This window comes from Gossypium arboreum, chromosome 7 (assembly GCF_025698485.1).
Source record: "Gossypium arboreum isolate Shixiya-1 chromosome 7, ASM2569848v2, whole genome shotgun sequence".
NCBI lineage: Eukaryota > Viridiplantae > Streptophyta > Magnoliopsida > Malvales > Malvaceae > Gossypium > Gossypium arboreum.
The window spans coordinates 10880011-10900909 of record NC_069076.1 but is presented as its reverse complement, the minus strand read 5'-3'; the positions used below and the strand labels follow the sequence as shown (position 1 = coordinate 10900909).

The 20899-nt window shown below is 35.5% G+C and overlaps 1 protein-coding gene across 1 annotated transcript; it reads right to left on the bottom strand.

Moving 5' to 3' along the window:
* Window positions 1–1378: 1378 nt before the first annotated feature.
* LOC108479432 (uncharacterized) lies at window positions 1379–6187 on the bottom strand. The gene is made up of 4 exons (XM_017782016.1): window positions 5906–6187; window positions 5545–5806; window positions 5364–5436; window positions 1379–1598 (listed from the first exon to the last, which is right to left on the bottom strand). The coding sequence occupies exons 1-4, from the start codon at window positions 6185–6187 to the stop codon at window positions 1379–1381; spliced, it is 837 nt and encodes a 278-aa protein (XP_017637505.1).
* Between the last annotated feature and the right edge of the window lie 14712 nt (window positions 6188–20899).

Sequence of the window (20899 nt, the reverse complement as noted above, 5' to 3'; positions counted from 1 at the left end):
ATAATATAAGTTGACAAGTTTGTATAAAACTAGGGATATATAATTATTTGAAATAAATATTGTAGAATAAAACATTTGAATTGAATAATATGCAAAATATTTTAAGCACAAATTCATTTAAAATTGACATCATGCATGATAGCTTAAATAACATGCAAATATAAAAGAATAATAAAACACATGATAAGATATAATGTACATAATAAATTCATAAAACACGTATATATAAATAAATTTGGGAATAATTATTTGTAAAAAAATAGCATGAAATTAATAATGTATGAAAATTAAGTAAATATATAAATTATACATGTAACAAATTTTGAAAATATAATCATATACACAAAAGGTAAAAACTATATTTACAAAATACATAAATTTAGTGATGTATATTTATAAAACTATATTTATAAAGGAATTTTGAAACAAATAATATATAACATAATTTTACATGTAACAAATGGATTTGGATTGATGGTATATATAAATATTACAAACATAAGATAATAATATATGGAAATTTATGATATAACTAGAATATATAATCTTACATATGGGTCTTAAAAACATGTTATACACATAAATAAACTTAAAGGAAACTATACATTTATTGAAAATCTTTACATAAAATAAGGTGAAATCAATAACACGTATAAGAGTAAAAAGGTAATTTAATATGAATTATGTACCATAATGTGAGACTTAAAACAATGCAGACTTCCAAAAAAAAATATAAAATATCTTACATACATATATTGTAAAAATTAAAAAAGTTAAAACATGCATGCATATATATATACTAATGAAAGTGCTTGAACAATGCAAAATTAATGAAATAATTCTTAATATTATGTCCAAAGATATATTACAAATGAATTTCTTTGAAAACAAAATATAAAGAATAAAACTTAAGCTAAAAAAAACTTAATTGAAGCAAGAATAAAATTAAAAGGATAATTTACAAATGAAATAAGTTTTTGAAATTAAAACAAGGACCCCCGCGTAATGCGTGCAAATGTGTATGGGCTAAAGCTGGCAATATTCTAGATCTCCAAAAACACTCTGCTGAGACACGGATCCAATTGCAAATACGCTCAAATTGCCAAGTCAAATTAGAAAAGAATTAAGAAAACAACATGAGATTGAATGGTAGTGCGAAAGAAGAAGGACCAATTGCGCAATTATCCCTTTCCGCAGAAACACACGAATCCCAGGGGTAAATGAACCGGATTGGGTCAGGCAAGCCTAAACGGCACCGTTTCAAGGCTACAAATCCATGCCTTAAACGTCATCGTCTCATGGTGTCAATTAAAAGAAAAAAAAACAGCCTCTAAAAGCTTATTCGGCAGAGCAGATTGAAAAGGGGAAAAAGGAAACCCTAAGGATTTACTCCCATTCGACCACCGCTTTCAACATCACAATTGATGGATGGCGCCGTTAGATCCCCCTCCCTAATCACTGATCCATCTTCACAGATGGTGCTCGTTGATTCTGGAGAAATCTCAACCCGAAATCCCTCCTCAACTTCGATTTCAACGAAGAAAGGAGAAGAAATCCATGGCCTGCTCGCATGGTAAGGTTTTCCTTCACCTTCGTTTCTTTTCGACAGAAGTAGATGCAACCATGAAAATAAACCGAATGCAACAGAAAAAAAAAAGAACATAAAGCTTAAATCGAAAATCACCTTTAAATTTTGGTAGCTTTTTTTGTATTTCAGTATGTGTGTATTCGTATAGTGTGCGTAAGTCCTCTTAGAGTACATTCCACGGCTTTTTATAGCCGGATTTATAGAATAAAATAAAAAATAAAATTACATTTTCATTGTTGTCATTTACTGTGAATTCGGTTATCTCTTTCTTCTGGTGTGTTCTTTGTAGGAACGGCCGTACGAAGGAGCGGGGAAAGGTGCGCATGAAAGAGGCCGTGCAGGGAAACCGTTCATGGGAGCCCGACCTCCTGGCACTGTTCTAGCACGTTCCAGAAGGTTCTAGTGCTCTCGACTGTTGAGATTCCCATTTTGGGTTCCGGATTTGGGCTAAGTTTAGGATATGGGTTTATGAATTTTGGTTAGAATTGTATCTGGGCTGGTATAGGTTCTTCATTTGGGCCTGAAAATTTGTAAAAGGACACTGATGATGGACTTTTATTGGTTTTTATCTTAATTTATTTTTGTTTTTGTTTATTTTTATTTTTGTTTTTTGGTTTTTCTCTAACAAGCCCGGGCAAAATGGGCCAATTACAGCGGCCCCTCTTTGGTCATTGTCGTACAACGGGAATAGAGCAAAGACTTTAAATAGGACCAATTTTGCTCGGTTTTGCTGAATCTTGGCTGCCTTGGGGAAATAGGACTGGCTTAAACCTGCTCCATTACCGATACATGGAGATAAGATTCGCCATTTCCGATCTCTACCACTACCCGAGGAGATAAAATCTTCAATCTTCATCTGCTTCCTTGCTACCTCAGGAAGATAAGACTTGTATATGAGCCTGCTCCATTGCAACTTCAGGGAGATAAGGCTGGTGACTTAAATCTGCTCCATTGCCGTCATCTCCAATCTGCCCCGCTACTGCTTAGGGAAATAAGATATTCAATCTTCAGTATGCTTCCTTGCTATCTCAGGAAGATAAGACTTGTATATGAGCCTACTCCATTGCAACTTCAGGGAGATAAGGCTGGTAACTTAAATCTGCTCCATTGCCGGTACATAGAGATAAGATTTGTCATCTCCGATCTACTCCGCTACTGCTTAGGAAGATAAGATCTTCAATCTTCAATCTGCTTTCTTGCTACCTCAAAAAGATAAGACTCCATCTTCAACCTGCTCTCTTGCTACCTCAGAGAGATAAGGCTAGTGGTAAAATTTGCTCTATTGCCAATACATAGAGATAAGATTCACCATTTTTGATCTACTCCACTGCAACTTCAGGGAGATAAGATACTCAATCTTCACCAATGTCGGTACACTATCCTCTGGGGAACATGTCCTGGAAACTCCATTTTGTATGCGTATGTTTATGCCAAATAATTAGGATGCTATGATTGAAATGAATCCCATGCTCCTAACTAAATGTGGTATGAATGATATATGCAGGAATAAGGATGATTCCACCACTCGTTGTTTATTAATACTGTTACTAACGCTTTTGCTCAACCATCATCTTGACAGAGTATCCCAAAGAAACAAACCTATCTTGTCTGGCGAGCTTGCCCCACTGTAATTCCAACGTCCCTTCTACTACTCTTTTTGATACAAAACATTGCAACTCATAATTGAATTTCCCTTTGTTTAATCTGCTACCTCACTCCTCATGTCCTATAGCCAAATGTTTATTTTGATATTTGTATGTATACAAATATCATTTCCCCTTTTTTGATAATAATTCCCTTTTTATACTGATCATTTCTTCAAAATTGTATCACCAGCGCCATATCTTGTCCTTTCGTTCAATCATCATTTGGACAAAAATTCTAAAAAGGCGATTTATTCAAATATATCATTGAACTCGAGCGTATTCTAAACATTTATTCCACTTCAAATTCTTGCATTATCTAGAAACTCCTTGAGTAATATGCAAAACTTCTATTGTGAAAACATTACTAGTTCAATCATCATTATGTCAATGCAACATGCTTGCAATCAAATCGTAATATGGATAGAATGGAATTGTACTTGAATTTAAAGTAAATAAATCATCAAAAGAACGATGATGGCTATTAATTTTGGATTGTATATCCTGAAAAAGAAAGAATAATTCAAAAATAACTAATTTGCTAGAAATAAAATGAGGATCAGGTACCCTTGTTATCGCAACCTAAGCTTCTCTGTACGAACTTCTTGAAAACCAATTCAAACTTGTCATGTGTTTAGGAGATCGGCACTACTTTGTCAATACCCTAAGATGCAACATCCCTCCTTCCTTGTTAATTCAAGTATAGCAAGATCACCGCCTTCCCACCTTGGATCCATATTTGAGCCACCTTTTTCGGGTTTTCAACTAAAATCCCCTTTGGTCACAAGGCGCCCTTTGCGGGTTTTCACCTTGGCCTCTCCTTTTTCTCTTTTTATTTCTTTTTTATTATTGAGTCTCAAAGCGCCCTTTGCGGGTTTTCACTTTGGGCCTTTCCATTTATTTGGTCTCAAAGTGCCTTTTGCGGGTTTTCACTTTGGCCCTTTTTTTTTTTTGAAAGTCTCAAAGCGCCCTTTGCAGGTTTTCATTTTGGCTTTCTTCCCTTGTTAAGTGTAATACTTTTTGACCGAATCCTAGTTCACTGGATTAGACAAATTTCTTCCATCCATTTCAGCTAGGATTAATACACCACCGGAGAAAGCTTTCTTCACCATATAAGGTCCCTCCCAATTCGGTATCCATTTTCTTTTGAAATCTTTTTGTATGGGAAGGATTTTTTTCAAAACCAAATCTCCCTCATGAAACTCTCTTGGGCGAACCTTTTTGTCATAAGCCCGCATCATTCTTTTTTGATATATCTGTCATGCTGAATAGCCTTTAGCCTCTTTTCCTCAATCACATTCAACTGATCATATCGAGACTGTATCCATTCTGCTTCATCTAACTTCAATTCTGACAAAACTCGAAGGGAAGGTATTTCCACTTCAATGGGTAGAACTGCTTCCATTCTATAGACCAATGAGAAATGTGTTGCCCCAGTAGAAGTTCTGACAGATGTTCGATAAGCATAGAGGGCAAATGGCAATTTCTCATGCCAATCTCTGTAAGTTTCAGTCATTTTCCCCACAATCTTCTTGATATTATTATTGGCCACTTCCACTGCCCCATTCATCTTTGGGCGATATGGTGATGAATTATGATGTCTGATCTTAAACTGACTGCAAACCTCTGCTATTGTGCTATTGTTCAAATTTAACGCATTATCAAATATGATCCTCTCAGGTATTCCATATCGACATATAATTTCCTTCTTTAAGAATTTGCTGACTGTCGATTTAGTTACATTGGCGTACGAAGCAGCTTCCACCCACTTGGTAAAATAATCAATGACCACAAAAAGGAAACGGTGCCCATTTGAAGCCTTCGGTGAAATTGGCCCTATGACATCCATGCCCCACATGGAAAATGGCCATGGGGAAGTCATAACATGCAAAGGCGAGGGAGGTATGTGAATCTTATCACCATAAATTTGACATTTGTGACATTTCTTGGCATAATTGATGCAGTCTCCTTCCATGGTTGACCAATAATATCCAAACCTCATAATTTGTCTGGCCATTGTGAATCCATTAGCATGTGTTCCACAAACACCTTCGTGCACCTCTTCCAAGATTTTCTTGGACTCCACAGCATCCACACATCTCAAAAGTACCTGATCCTTCCTTCTTTTGTACAGGATCTCTCCATCTAAAACATAATCACAGGTGAGCCTTCTCAACGTTCTTTTGTCATTCTCCATGGCTTTATCTGGATATTCATGATTTCTCACATATCGCAATATATCTGGATACCAAGGATGATCATCTCTTTCTTCTTCCTCTATATTATAACAATAAGATGGGGCCTCATAAATACTCATCTGAATGGGCTTCACATCTTCTTGTCTGTTTACTTTGATCATGGAAGCCAAAGTAGCCAAAGCATCTGCCATCTGGTTTTCATCGCGAAGGAGATAATTGAAAGTAATATCATCAAACTCTTCAACTAACCCCAACACCAGCCTTCTATAATTGATTAGTTTAGCATCTCTTGTCTCCCATTCACCTCGAAGTTGGTAAATTACTAGCGCAGAATCTCCATATACTTCTATCACCTTGATCTTGTGCTCTATAGCTGCCTTGAGCCCCATGATACATGCTTCATATTCTGCCATATTATTCGTACAATCAAAATCCAATTTACGTGTGAATGGATAATGATCTCCATTTGGGGATACCAGAACTGCCCCAACTCCATTACCCACAGCGTTTGAGGCTCTATCAAAATTCAACTTCCAAAAGTGACCCTTTATAGTGTCCTCTTCAGCGACTGCCACATACACTATCTCCTCATTGGGAAAGTCAAAATTCAAGGGTTCATAATCTTCTAAAGCTCGGCTGGCCAAAAAATCTACTATTGCGCTTCCCTTTACAGCTTTTTGACTCGTGTAGATTATGTCAAATTCAGAAAATAAAATTTGCCACCTAGCCATCCTTTCATTCAAGGCAATTGGCTCCATCATATACTTTAAAGGATCCAACTTTGAGATTAGCCAGGTTGTATGATACAACATATATGGCCTCAATCTTCGTGCTGTCCAAACCAAAGCGCAACACAATTTTTTAATTGGCGAATATCTCAACTCACACTCAGTGAGTTTCTTACTGAGGTAATATATTGCCCTTTCCTTTCTTCCAGATTCGTCATGTTGACCAAGCACACATCCTATTGAATTACCAAACACGGTTAAATACAATATCAACGGCTTGTCTGAACTTGGGGTGATAACACTAGAGGACTTGACAAATATTCTTTAACTTTATCAAAAGCCTTTTGACATTCCTCATCCCATTCTCCTGGGTTATGCTTTTTAAGAAGACGGAATATAGGGTCACACTTCTCTGTTAATTGAGAAATAAACCGCGCAATATAATTTAGTCTTCCGAAGAAAACTCGAACTTCTTTTTGGGTGCGCGGTAGAGACAACTCCTGTATAGCCCGGACTTTGTTGGAACCAATCTCAATTCCCTTCTCACTGACCACAAAGCCCAATAGCTTTCCGGATCTAGCCCCAAAAGTACACTTTGTTGGATTAAGCTTTAGCTAAAACTTTCTCAATCTCATGAACAACTTTCTCAATACTTCGATATGCTCCTTTTCAGTTCGAGATTTGGCTATCATATCATCAACATATACTTCAATCTCCCTGTGCATCATATCATGGAATAAAGTCACTATAGCTCTTTGATACGTTGCTCCAGCATTCTTTAATCCAACAGAACGTGCCCTACAAGGTTATGAAAGTAGTCTTCCCCATATCTTCAGAATGCATCTTTATCTAATTGTACCCTGAGAATCCATCCATAAAGGAAAACAACGAGTATCCAGCCGTATTGTCCACTAGCATATCAATATAAGGCAAAGGGAAGTTATCTTTTGGGCTAACCTTATTTAGATCTCTATAATCCACACACATTCACACCTTGCCGTCTTTCTTGGGAACAGGCACAACATTGGCTACCCATTCTGAGTACTTGATCACTTGAAGGAATCCCGCATCAAACTACTTTTTGACTTCCTCCTTGATTTTTAAGACAATATCTGGCCTCATTCGTCAAAGTTTCTGCTGTACTGGCTTACAATTTGCTCTTATAAGAAGGCAATGCACCGCAATATCAGGGCTTAAAAAGGGCATATCCTAGTATGACCATGCAAAAACATCTTTGAATTCCTGAAGCAACCCAACAAGGTCTCGCTTTGTTTCTTCTACTATGCATGTTCCAATTTTTATAGCTTTCCCCTCTTCCAAAGTCACCATGTCTACGGTTTCTTTATGAGGCAAAATTTGTTTTTCCTCTTGTTCTACCATCCTTAACAAATCCGGAGATAAATCACAATCTCTGTCATCTTGAAAGTCCTAAGATCCCTCTAAACACATGTCTTGCTCGAATAGTAATTCTGAGTTAGTAACAGCGTCACTCATGATATTGATATCCCGGGACCTATTATAAGTAAAAAGGAAAAAAAATACAAAGAATGAATAAATTTGATGATTATTGTTTTGTATGGTATGTTTACGAATGAAATAGAAGGATAATTGAAGAAAGAATAAGAATAATTATTTAAATAGAAAGAATAACACAATTGCTTGTGAAAAGAATAATATTTGCTTAAAATGATAGAAAAAAATGTACTCCATTGAAATAATGATGTTTGAACATGAGCCTATTTCACAAAGAAATCTTTATTGTCTCTAGGCTTAAAACAACAAGTTTGTTTCGAACATTACTCTGAGTAAGTTCTAAAAACTACAGGTAGATCCTCTGCAGTCCAATTGCCTAGAATGCTCCCAGGCTCATATTGACGAATATTTGACGAAATCCCCTCTTCAATTGTCTCTTCAAATATGGCATTGATGTACATATTTCCCAATGCTTCTTCCATGCTTTCTTTCTCCAGCATCCCTCGTTCAGGATAAATAATGCCTCCTGATACAAAAGACTTGGAGATATGAGGAATTATCATGGGCTCCCACTTGATTTCCCCACCACTCACTCGTGCTCTTCTTCTTTCTTGCCTTTTTTCTAGTTCCTTTTTCCTTTGTCTTGCATCTGGCTTGAACCCCAAACCAAAGCGATCTTGTTTGTCTTTCAACATTGGAACTACAATCCTTCCTTGGAGACATCTTCCAAGTCCCTTCCCTGGTAAAGCTCTATGTCCTACCATCAACTGTAAACCCATCATCGTAGTTCTGGACATTTTTGGCTCCGGAATTCTACTTCCCTCAATGATAAATGTTGCATCCACAAACTCCAAAGACCGAAAAGAACATTCAATGGCCTCTTCATCTGTCTCTACATACGGCGCATCACTGCTTACGGTTGCGATAATATCTTCTTCAGCATTTATCGTTACCAACCGCTCTTTTGATACCAGCTTTAGCTTTTGATGTAACGATGAAGGCACTGCCCCTGCTGAATGTATCCAAGGTCTTCCCAACAAGCAGTTGTAAAATGGCTTAATATCCATTACTAGAAAATCTACCTCATACGTGGTTCGGCCAATTAACAAGGGTACCTCTATCCTCCCTATGACTCTCCTCTTCGTGCCATCAAATGCTCGTACTATGTTCTGACATCCTTTCATGTGAGAACTATCCACAGGTAACTTGTTTACTGTGGACAAAGGCAACACATTCAATGCTGAACCATTATTTACCAATACCCCTGGCAACGTGTATCCTTTACATTTGGTAGTTTTATGCAAAGCTTTGGTAGATCCCATTCCTCCTGGTGGAATCTCATCATCATTGAAAAAGATGAAGTTGTCTGCACTTATGTTGTTAACCAACCGATCCAACTTATTGACGAAAATATCATTAGTTACATATGTCTCGTTTAGCACCTTCATCAATGCACTCCGATGCACCTCTAAACTCAGGAGTAAGGGCAATATAGATATGCGAGCTGGCTGTTTACGCAACTGTTCCACCACACTGTACTCGCTATGTTTTAGAAATTTCAAGAATTCCTTAGCTTCTTCTTCTTTCACTAGTTCATTAACAGGCACATCAAGTTCAACTACTTTTCCCCTTTTCTGTTCAATCGTCAAATCTTTTCCTTTTACAGGCTCTGTTCGAGCACTTGTCAAATCATATCGCCTTCCACTGCGTGTGTGAGAACCTATATATTGGTCCTCCTTTAACGAGCAGACTAAACTCTCTTTTCCCGGAATTGTCAAATTACAATCATAGTTCCAGGGGACCCTTTTACTATCCATGTAAGAAAAAACCGCTGGCTTCTGAATTATGATCTTTGGCATCACCTGAACTCCTGCTTCATTCTAAGGACGCAAAATAATAACCACGGTATAATTGACTTTTGGGACACTTGACACAGATTCTGACGCGCATATATACTCTTCCTCTGTAACCTCTTCATAAAACTTTATTTCTTTGCTGTCCATCAAGCCCTAAATAACAACTCTAAACCCTTCACAATCTTGAATTCTGTGTCCCTCTTTATGATGGAACTCACAATAATTCTCCATCCCATTATTATTTCCTTCTGTGTTTGAAGTAACTAATCCCCTTCTTGCCATCTCTTTCCAAACTCGTCTCAAAGGAGTTTTTACTTCTAAAACATCCCTTTTGGTCCTTTTCCAATACCTCCATCTATTGCATTTACCCTGCTATCAGTATGATTAGGTAGCAGATTTTCAGTACTGGGCGCATTATCGAATTTCACAATACCCATCTGGATAAATCTCTCAACCAGCTTCTTAAAAGTGGTGCAATTTTCTATCAAATGACCCACAATTCCCACGTGATACTCACATTGAGCATTAGCATCGTACCATTTAGGGAACAGGGGCTGCAATGGCTTTAAGTAAAAAGGTGCCACCACATGTGCATCAAACAAACTTTGACATAACTATTTGTATGTCATGGGAATTGGTGTAAATTGAATCTTCTCATTATTCTGCCTGGTTCCTGACTCTTACCTTGATGAACCCTGACCAGTAGTTTCCGCTTTTGGTTGACTCGCAGTAATAGACTTTGAATATCCCATATTCGCATTGTTCACCTCATTTTCTTTTTTCCGTGGCACAGACCTTTTAGCACTTTCCCCTGCGTCTATCCTTCCATTTCTTATGGCATTCTCAATCATTTCTCCTGTCATGACCACATCTACAAAGCTCCTCGTGGCACTTCCTAGCATATGAGTTATAAACGGAGCCTTTAAGGTGTTAATAAAGAACATCGTAGTTTCTTTCTCCAAGAGCGGTGGCTGAACTTGAATGGCCATTTCCTTCCACCTCTGTGCATATTGCTTAAAACTTTCATTTGGTTTTTTCTTCATATTCTGCAGAGTAATTCTATCGTGAATTATATCTGTTACATGGCTATATTGCTTCATGAACGCTTGTTCTAAATCTCTCCATGAACTAATTTTGTTTCAACTCAACTGATTATACCATTTAGCAGCTACTCCTACCAAACTGTCTTAGAAGCAATGAATCAACAATTGATCGTTATGAACATACCTCGTCATTCTTCTGCAAAACATAGTGATATGAGCTTCAGGACAGCTCGTTCCATTATATTTCTCAAATTCTAGCTTCATGAACTTGTATGGCAGTCCTAAGTCCAGGACCAAACTTAAACCTTTTGCATCAATTCCCGGGTGTCTATCAACACCTTCCATTGCTCTGACCTTTTCCTCTAGCCATTTACACCATTCTTCCAGCTGCTTTTGTGACTCTGGCTTTGCTCTTTCCTCTTTCGCAACTTCATCCAAATCAGGGACCATGGGATTATTCGAATTGTTACTAGGATTATAACCTGAACCAGCTTGAAAATTCATTGGCACTGAAACCCCGGCCTAAAACTGTTGAGGCCTGATTGTAACAGATGGTTTCTGCAAATTAATCTCAGGTTGTGTCTGTACATGTATAGGAGTGAAGCCAGGAGGATATTGAGAGTCTTTATTATTTTCTCCCACATTATCCATAGGGCTTTTTCCCTTATCCACTCTTCCCATCAGCAATTGGGACAACTGACTCATCATCTCTCTTTAGGACTCCATCATCTGTTCTTTCATCTCTTGCTGAATCTTAACCAACTACTCTTGCATCTGTGACTGCATTTTCTCTTGCATATCCTTTTGCATTTGTTCTAACTTTTCCGGTCTTTTGTCCATTGACTTAGTCTTTTTCCTCGTACCGTAGGGATGCGTATTTGGTGTGTTTTTGTTAGTTTCTAGATTATTGAAATAATTTTTAATTAATTAGAATCTTGTCATGATCTTTAATGCATATGATGTAATGTAATGCAAATGCATGAATGCAAAGGAGGCATCAATTCTGATTCAATTCCTTTTAGAAAACTTTACTAGAAAATAAAATTGTTTACATAAAACTGAGTTACAAATATGACTTCGCCCTAACACTCAGGGCTTTAATTTTCCTAAGTAATGAAGCTAGTTCTTGTCCCCTCTGACTCCAACTCGTACTTCACACTTAATATGTCTGCTTATACCGCCAATGACTGCAAGTAATCAGCTACTTCTCGAATTTGTGTTACAGCTTCTCCCGTGATGTAATCCCTGCTTCTAACCTGGTCTTGAGAGTGATGAAGCTAGCTCTTCCATTTCTCTTCATTTGCCTCCAAGAACTCAATCTTCATTTCACAACTTTGTAAGGCCATCTCTAACTCTTTTATTTTCCCTTTCATCTCCTCAATCTTACTTAAGCTTGCTTTCAACTCTGTCACAGAATTACGATTCCAGTATAAATATAGAGATCTCTTAAGTTCCGCTACTCTGGCTCTTAATTCATCTTTTTCATTCTTACTCTTCGACAGACTTCTCTCCAGGGCTTCATTCCGAGCTTGAGCCTCCTAGAACTTCTTTTCCCATTGGCCAACCCTAATCCTTTCTTCTCGAACTTCTTAGCGCCATTGTTCCGAAGTCATTCCTAGCCCAGCAGTCCTCATCGACAAGCACAGCTTCTTATAATCTGTCTTCAGGCTTTCCAAATCTTCCTCAACTTCATTATTCCTTTTCTGTAACTTTTTCGCTTCTAACTTTTGAATCTCCACATCTAGCTTCAGGTGCATCTTTTCTTACTCCAACTGCTCGATCTTCTTCCCAAACTCAGAACTCTTCTTCTCAAAGTCTTGCTTTATAATTTCCAACTCTGACGGGGCAATTTGTAACTGTTCCTCTATTGGTCGAACATTTTCCAAACTTGGTCTAGGAATATTATCATTGGCCCTTTTCCTAAACCATCCATTATATTCAGGTGTTTCCATGGGACCAACAGCCAACTTCTTCATCTAGCGCGTTTGCCTCCAAACATCAAATAATTCTCGAACCTTCTTCCTATAATGGTCTCTTTTATATGGGAATTCACACTGAGCCAGCCTGTACGTCATAGGTATGAACTGCCTTGAGTTATATTGCCTTAATGCAAGTAAAGGAGTATATCCAGTAGCTCCCTAAATTCCTAACAATGGCACCCAATTATAATTCCCACATCGATACAAGATTTCATCAGGTACCATCTAGAAAGCTCTCCACTCTACGTCATCCTCCTTGAGATTTTGGAGAATTTCCATCCATTTCTCTTCTGAAATATCATCTCTCCTTTGCATAGCCATCTCTTCTTTTAATGGGGAGTAACCTTCGGAGAAGACCCGGTAAGAAACCTTATTCACTTTCCAAAAATGCCCGTGAAACCATACCATCAACAGCTATGCACATCCAATAAATCGACCTTCACCTGTCCTCCGACACATGCTTAAAGATCTAAACGTCTCGGCCAGTATTGTAGGTACAGGTGTGACTCCCTTCTCGAGACGATCAAACAAACCAGTGACTGCCTCATCAACATGCCTTAAAGCCTTAGGAAAAATCACCACTCTATAGATGCTTAAGGCAAAGATATCAGCCCTTTTCTTTTCATCCGAATGCGTCAAAACCAAATCTCTCAAATTTTCCCAGGGAATACACTTACTATCCCCCTTTTGTTGAATCCGAGCAGTGACCCAAGACTCACTCATCCCTGAAATATTCACCAACTTTTTCGCAAAAGTCTGACCATTAGAAACCTTAGCATAAGCTTTTCTCACCTGAGCCTTTAAACTCCTCAGCAAGGTCGTATATTCTTCCAAGGTAGGAACCAAATCTACTTCCCCAAAAGTGAAACAATTATAAGCAGAATTCCAAAATTGAGCCATACCTCGGAACAAACGCTTATCCACCTTAACATCGAGAAAGTACGGTATATCACCATCACTCTGGTAAAACAACTGTTTAATGCCCTTATCCCAACGAATCCATATATCCTTCAACTCCTGCAGCTCATTCTGTGTTACATTGATACAAGTAAAGTTCTGCAACTCTGATGTATATCCTTCTGCCAGGCTATCCCCTATCTCTGTTTGTAACTTCTCTGACCATGCACAGACGGCCGCATTATCCTCAACTTTACTAAGAAATTCATTCTCCATGTTAAACTTTCTAACTTAGTAATCGAATACGAACCAACACCTCATTTAGTATGCAATGTCATGTAAAACATAATCAAAACAAAACACAAGTTAGTATCAAATATAAGTGATAAAATACAAGTATAAAGATAATCATAACACACATATGGGCAATGACTAAGGCTTGACGCGGCTCTACCTAAGGATAGCTCTTAAGGTTCATTATATGTAGTTTGGTTCTAGAGTAAAGGTACTCGAACCAACAGATTCCTCAATCCTCACCCATTATAGGCTCATATGGATCGAGTTCGGTTCAAAGGAATACATTTCCCTATGACCATGCAGAGATGAAAATCTCACGAAATCATAGGTACGGATGTATCTTGGAAGCAATCCACTAGCCCATACGGATGTGAAAACCTCACGAAAGCATAGTTTCTTACTCCCACTTAACAGGTATAACCATAGCGGTCATGCAATGCAATGCCATATTATTCTACCAAACTCGTACTACTACAATCATGCCAACAAATGCAATTAAAAGAATCATGATTTTCAAAACAAATTTTCAATTCTTTGACAAAAGGACAGCAAACAATCAATTTTATGGCCTGACTCTCTTTGTTCAATCCCCAGTGGAGTTGCCAAACCTGTCGAAACCCTTTTTATTTTAAAAACAATGGGGATCGACTTTTTAAAACCGAATGTGGAGTCACCACCAATCTCTAGGTTTTGGTGTGATTGGGCCACCTACTAAAACGTTTTGTTCCATTAAAAGCAATTTTGGTTCACGTAAAAAATCAAAAATGAGTTCTGGAGTCGGTTACATATGAGGAAGGGTGAGCACCCTCATTATGCCCAAAAATTGGTACCAAATTGATTCGATGCTATCCTTATATCAAAGATTTTAAGAAAAAAGATCTTTTAAAGCATGATTCTTTAAAATGTGTGAATAATTCAAGTTAATTATCAAAATTCTCTCGTTTCAAAGATATGCAGCATCATACCCAGCACGATTGGATGCGATCCTTTATACCTTCAAAAATACGATTGATTTTTGACTTTCAAAAATTCGTCCATTAAAATAATAAAAGGTTATCCAAATATTTAGTTCACCGAAAAAATCATACCTAGCACGATTGGGCACGATTTCTTGAATTCCCAAATATTAGATATTGCCTTATTTCAGAATTTTTGAATAATAAGGAAAATTGGAAATTCACTCAAAACACATTTATTTGTTTTAAAATAGATGGAATACTTAATGCATTGTAACAAAACATTTGTATAAAAAAAGGGTTAATGAGCATGAAATAATATACACACATATAGTACAATAAACCTCAATTAATAAATCCAACAATTATGTACAATTATTCTAAGTACAATGTGACCAAAAATTCCTTAAGCACGGATGGTGAATAATTAATACAAAAATAATATACACAATAATTAACATGGCACAATATAAAATGATTCACAAAAATATGTACAAAATAAAATGGAATTAGAAGACACTTTTAAAATTATGATGAATTAATGGACACATAATATAAGTTGACAAGTTTGTATAAAACTAGGGATATACAATTATTTGAAATAAATATTGTAGAATAAAACATTTGAATTGAATAATATGCAAAATATTTTAAGCACAAATTCATTTAAAATTGACATCATGCATGATAGCTTAAATAACATACAAATATAAAAGAATAATAAAACACATGATAAGATATAATTTATAAAGGGAATTAATGATGAATTAATGGACACATAATATAAGTTGACAAGTTTGTCTAAAAACTAGGGATATATAATTATTTGAAATAAATATTGTAGAATAAAACATTTGAATTGAATAATATGCAAAATATTTTCAGCACAAATTCATTTAAAATTGACATCATGCATGATAGCTTAAATAACATACAAATATAAAAGAATAATAAAACACATGATAAGATATAATTTATAAAGGTAAAACTATATTTACAAAATACATAAATTTAGTAATGTATATTTATAAAACTATATTTATAAAGGGAATTTTGAAACAAATAATATATAACATAATTTTACATGTAACAAATAGATTTGGATTGATGGTATATATAAATATTACAAACATAAGATAATAATATATGGAAATTTATGATATAACTAGAATATATAATCTTACATATGGTTCTTAAAAAACATGTTATACACATAAATAAACTTAAAGGAAACTATACATTTATTGAAAATCTTTACATAAAATAAGGTGAAATCAATAACACATATGGGAGTAAAAGGTAATTTTATATGAATTATGTACCATAATGTAAGACTTAAAACAATGCAGACTTCCAAAATATATATATATAAAATATCTTACATACATATATTGTAAAAATTAAACAAGTTAAAACATGCATGCATATATATATATACTAATGAAAGTGCTTGAACAATGCAAAATTAATGAAATAATTCTTAATATTATGTCCAAAGATATATTACAAATGAATTTCTTTGAAAAAAAATATAAAGAATAAAACTTAAGCTAAAAAAAAAAACTCAATTGAAGCAAGAATAAAATTAAAAGGATAATTTACAAATGAAATAAGTTTTTGAAATTAAAACAAGGACCCCTGCGTAATGCGTGCAAATGTGCATGGGCTAAAGCTGGAAATATTCCAGATCTCCAAAAACACTCTGCTGAGACACGGATCCAAAAGCTCAAATTGCCAAGTCAAATTAGAAAAGAATTAAGCAAACAACATGAGATTGAATGGTAGCGCGAAAGAAGAATGACCAATTGCGTAATTATCCCTCTCCGCAGAAACACGCGGATCCCAGGGGTAAATGAACCGGATCGGGTCGGCCAAGCCTAAATGGCACTGTTTCAAGGCTACAAATCCATGCCTTAAACGTCATCGTCTCATGGTGCCAATTAAAATAAAAAAAAACATCCTCTAAAAGCTTATTTTGGCAGAGCAGATTGAAAAGGGGAAAAAGGAAACCCTAAGGATTTACTCCCATTCGGCCGCCGCTTTCAACATCACAATTGATGGATGGCGCCGTTAGATCCCCCTCTCTAATCACCGGTTCATCTTCACAGATGGTGCTCGTTGATTCTGGAGAAATCTCAACCCGAAATCCCTCCTCAACTTCGATTTCAACGAAGAAAGGAGAAGAAATCCGTGGCCTGCTCGCATGGTAAGGTTTTCCTTCACCTTCATTTCTTTTCGACAGAAGTAGATGCAACCATGAAAATAAATCGAATACAAAAGAAAAAAAGAACATAAAGCTTAAATCGGAAATCACCTTTAAATTTTGGTAGCTTTTTTTGTATTTCAGTATGTGTGTATGCGTATAGTGTGCGTAAGTCCTCTTAGAGTACATTCAACGGCATTTTATAGCCAGATTTACAAAATAAAATAAAAAATAAAATTACATTTTCATTGCTGTCATTTGCTGTGAATTCGGTTATCTCTTTCTTCTGGTGTGTTCTTTGCAGGAACGGCCATACAGAGGAGCGGGGAAAGGTGCGCGTGAAAGAGGCTGCATGGGAACCGTTCGTGGGAGCAGACCCAGCACTGCTTCCGCACGTTCGAAGCTTTTAGTGCTCTCGGCTGTTGAGATTCCCCTTTTGGGTTCCGGATTTGGGCTAAGTTTAGGATATGGGTTTATGAATTTGGGTTAGAATGAATTTGCGTTAGAATTGTATTTGGGATGGTATAGGTTCTTTATTTGGGCCTAAACATTTGTAAAAGGACACTGATGATGGACTTTTATTGGTTTTTATCTTAATTTATTTTTGTTTTTGTTTATTTTGGTTTTTGGTTTTTCTCTAACAAGCCCGGGCGAAATGGGCCAATTACACAATCATATGAATCACAACATTTCTATCAATAGGCCAAGTACAGGTAAACACATTTAGATACACAAACGTTTCTCAATGAGTACATATGCATTTTCTCATGTAAACTTACCAATTACTTCACTTTTCAATACTTGTATGTATCTCGTATGTACCTGAGTCATTTAACTCATTAACACATTCTTTCTCGACATGTCTTTGCCCGTTGAACCATTCAGAATTGTTAAGGATACTCGAAAATCACATAAGCTCATACAATGTCCTAGATATGGTCTTACATGTTATCACATATCGATGCCACTGTCCCAGGTAGGGTCTTACACAAAATCGATTAACGATGCCAATGTTCTAGACATGGTTGTACATGTAATCACATCTCGATAACCTAATGTCATGACATTCATATCCTATACTACTCCTAAGGTTCGTATGAAACTTTCGGATGTCGTAACTTCGTCGATTCATGCTCTTATTTGCTCATTCGACATTCATAGCAATTCAATGATAATAAAACATATTCAATTCAAATACAGTTATTTGCATATGAACTTACCTCGTAGTCGAAAGTAACGGATGGGGTCGACTATTCGATAACTTTTCATTTCCTCCAATATAAATCCAATCTCTTTCTTTCTTGATCTATATACATTCAAAAGTTTGGCTTTTATTTTATTTATGTTATGTTAATTAACATTTTTACTAATTTACCCTTAATGAAACCATTATGAAATCACCTATTACAAGCCCATTTATGAAAATTTCCACTTTTAATGGTCTAATAACAACATAAGGACCTTTCATTTAATAAGCCATAGAATTAGACACCTTTATCAAATAGAATACAACTTTTGCATTTTATGCGATTTAGTCATTTTCTCAAATTAACCACTTAAACAATAAAATTAGCACACGAAACTTTCACACATACAAACTCACATGCTGTAAACACATAAAATAATATTAAAATAATTTTCTAACCTCGGATTTGTGGTCCCGAAACCACTGTTCTGTTTTAGCTATAAACCAGGCTGTTACAACTCTCCCCCATAGGGATTTTCGTCCCCGAAAATCTTACCAACGAATAGGTTTGGATATTGCTTTCTCATAGCATCCTTGGGTTCCCATGTAGCTTCTTCAACCCCGTGTCGATGCCACAATACTTTCACTAATGCGATTTTCTTATTTCTTAGCTCTTTGATCTCACGAGCTAAAATTCGAATCAGTTCTTCACTGTATGACAAATCTGACTGAATATCAACTTCGATTGGGGAAATAACATGCAAAGGATTGGATCTGTATTTTTGAAGCATCGATACATGAAATACATTATGTATCTTTTCTAACTCAGATGGTAATGCTAGCCGATAAACAACTAGTTCGACTCGTTCGATAATCTCGTACTTGGTTTGGTTTCATACATATAACTTTTGTATTTAGCCAGACAACATTGAAAAGTTATTTTACATTATTTGCTAAATCCCATTCGTACTTGTCCAGAGTTATCTTCGATCCTACTTTTCTTCACATAATTCAAAAGATCATACTTAATCTTTGAATACCAAACATACCTTAACAATCTTCAAAAACCCTTTGTCCAATCCTCATGGTCAAAACTTACTTGTAATCGCAAATTTTCCAATGTATGTTGTGTTTGTACGGCCATAAAAATAGGTCTACTAGTTTTGAGTAAGTTTATCGGGTTCCGGGTGAAAGCTAGGAGTTAATCGGGTTTACTAGTCATTTCTTTAAAAAAAATAGTTAGCTTAATTTCATTTAAAAATCGGTAAATAATATTCCGGAAAATAAAAATATTTTTAGAGAAATCAATTTTATGGTTTTAAATATTTTATGGTTAAAATAAATATTTTATTGAAAAATAAATTAAATGGGGTTTCATTGAGAGAAGTTACAATATTAACTAAATAGGTATATAACATTCCGGAAAATTAAAATATTTTTAGAAAAATATCACAGATATCATGAATACAAATACCCCTATCCTTTTAGGCTGACACAAATTCTTCCACGGGAGTATCGCCCAATATTTTCCTCTTTCCTTTCCAGACCACCAAATTCTGCTTATTTTTAAAGAAGCTCGTCGATCACAATCCTAATTGTCCAAACCGACTTGTAATCAAAAAATTTCCAAAGTATGTTGTGTTTGTAACGCCCTAAAAATAGGTCTACTAGTTTTGAGTAAATTTCTCGGGTTTCGGGTGAAAGCTAGGAGTTAATCGGGTTTACTACTCATTTCTTTAAAAAAAATAGTTAGCTTAATTTCATTTAAAAACCGGTAAATAATATTCGGAAAATAAAAATATTTTAGATAAATCAATTTTATGGTTTTAAATATTTTTTGTTAAAACAAATATTTTATTGAAAAATAAATTAAAATGGGGTTTCATTGAGAGAAGTTACAATACTAACTAAATAGGTATATAATATTCGGAAAATAAAAATATTTTTAAAAAAATATCACGAATATCATGAATACTAATACCCCCATCCTTTTAGGCTGACACAAATTCTTCCATGGGAGTATCGCCCAATATTTTCTTCTTTCCTTTCCAGACCAACAAATTCTGCTTATCTTTGATAGAAGCTCCTCGATCACAATCCTAATTGTCCAAACCTACTTGTAATCGCAAATTTTCCAAAGTATGTTGTGTTTGTAACGCCCTAAAAATAGGTCTACTAGTTTTGAGTAAGTTTATCGGGTTCCGGGTGAAAGCTAGGAGTTAATCGGGTTTACTACTCATTTCTTTAAAAAAAAATTAGTTAGCTTAATTTCATTTAAAAATCGGTAAATAATATTCTAGAAAATAAAAATATTTTTAGAGAAATCAATTTTATGGTTTTAAATATTTTTTGGTTAAAATAAATAATTTATTGAAAAATAAATTAAAATGGGGTTTAATTGAAAGAAGTTACAATATTAACAAAATAGGTATATAATATTCGAAAAAGAAAAATATTTTTACAAAAATATCATGAATATCATGAATACTACTACCCCCATCCTTTTAAGCTGACACAAATTCTTCCACGGGAGTATCGCCCAATATTTTCCTCTTTCCATTCCAGACCACCAAATTCTACTTATCTTTGATAGAAGCTCCTCGATCACAATCCTAATTGTCCAAACTTACTTGTAATCACAAATTTTCCAAAGTATGTTGTGTTTGTAATGCCCTAAAAATAGGTCTACAAGTTTTGAGTAAGTTTATCGGGTTCCGGGTGAAAGCTAGGAATTAATCGGGTTTACTAGTCATTTCTTTGAAAAAAATTAGTTAGCTTAATTTCATTTAAAAATCGGTAAATTATATTCCGGAAGATAAAAATATTTTTAGCGAAATCAATTTTATGGTTTT

Coding starts and splice junctions, on each gene's coding strand:
- LOC108479432 (XM_017782016.1), bottom strand. CDS start 6,187: ATGGAGCCAATTGCCTTGAATGAAAGGATGGCTAGGTGGCAAATTTTA. Junction 5,807..5,905: donor ATGGAGTTGGGGCAGTTCTG/GTATCCCCAAAT, acceptor ATGGGGCTCAAG/GCAGCTATAGAGCACAAGAT. Junction 1,599..5,363: donor GTTTTAGATGGAGAGATCCT/GTACAAAAGAAG, acceptor TCTGTCGAAAAG/AAACGAAGGTGAAGGAAAAC.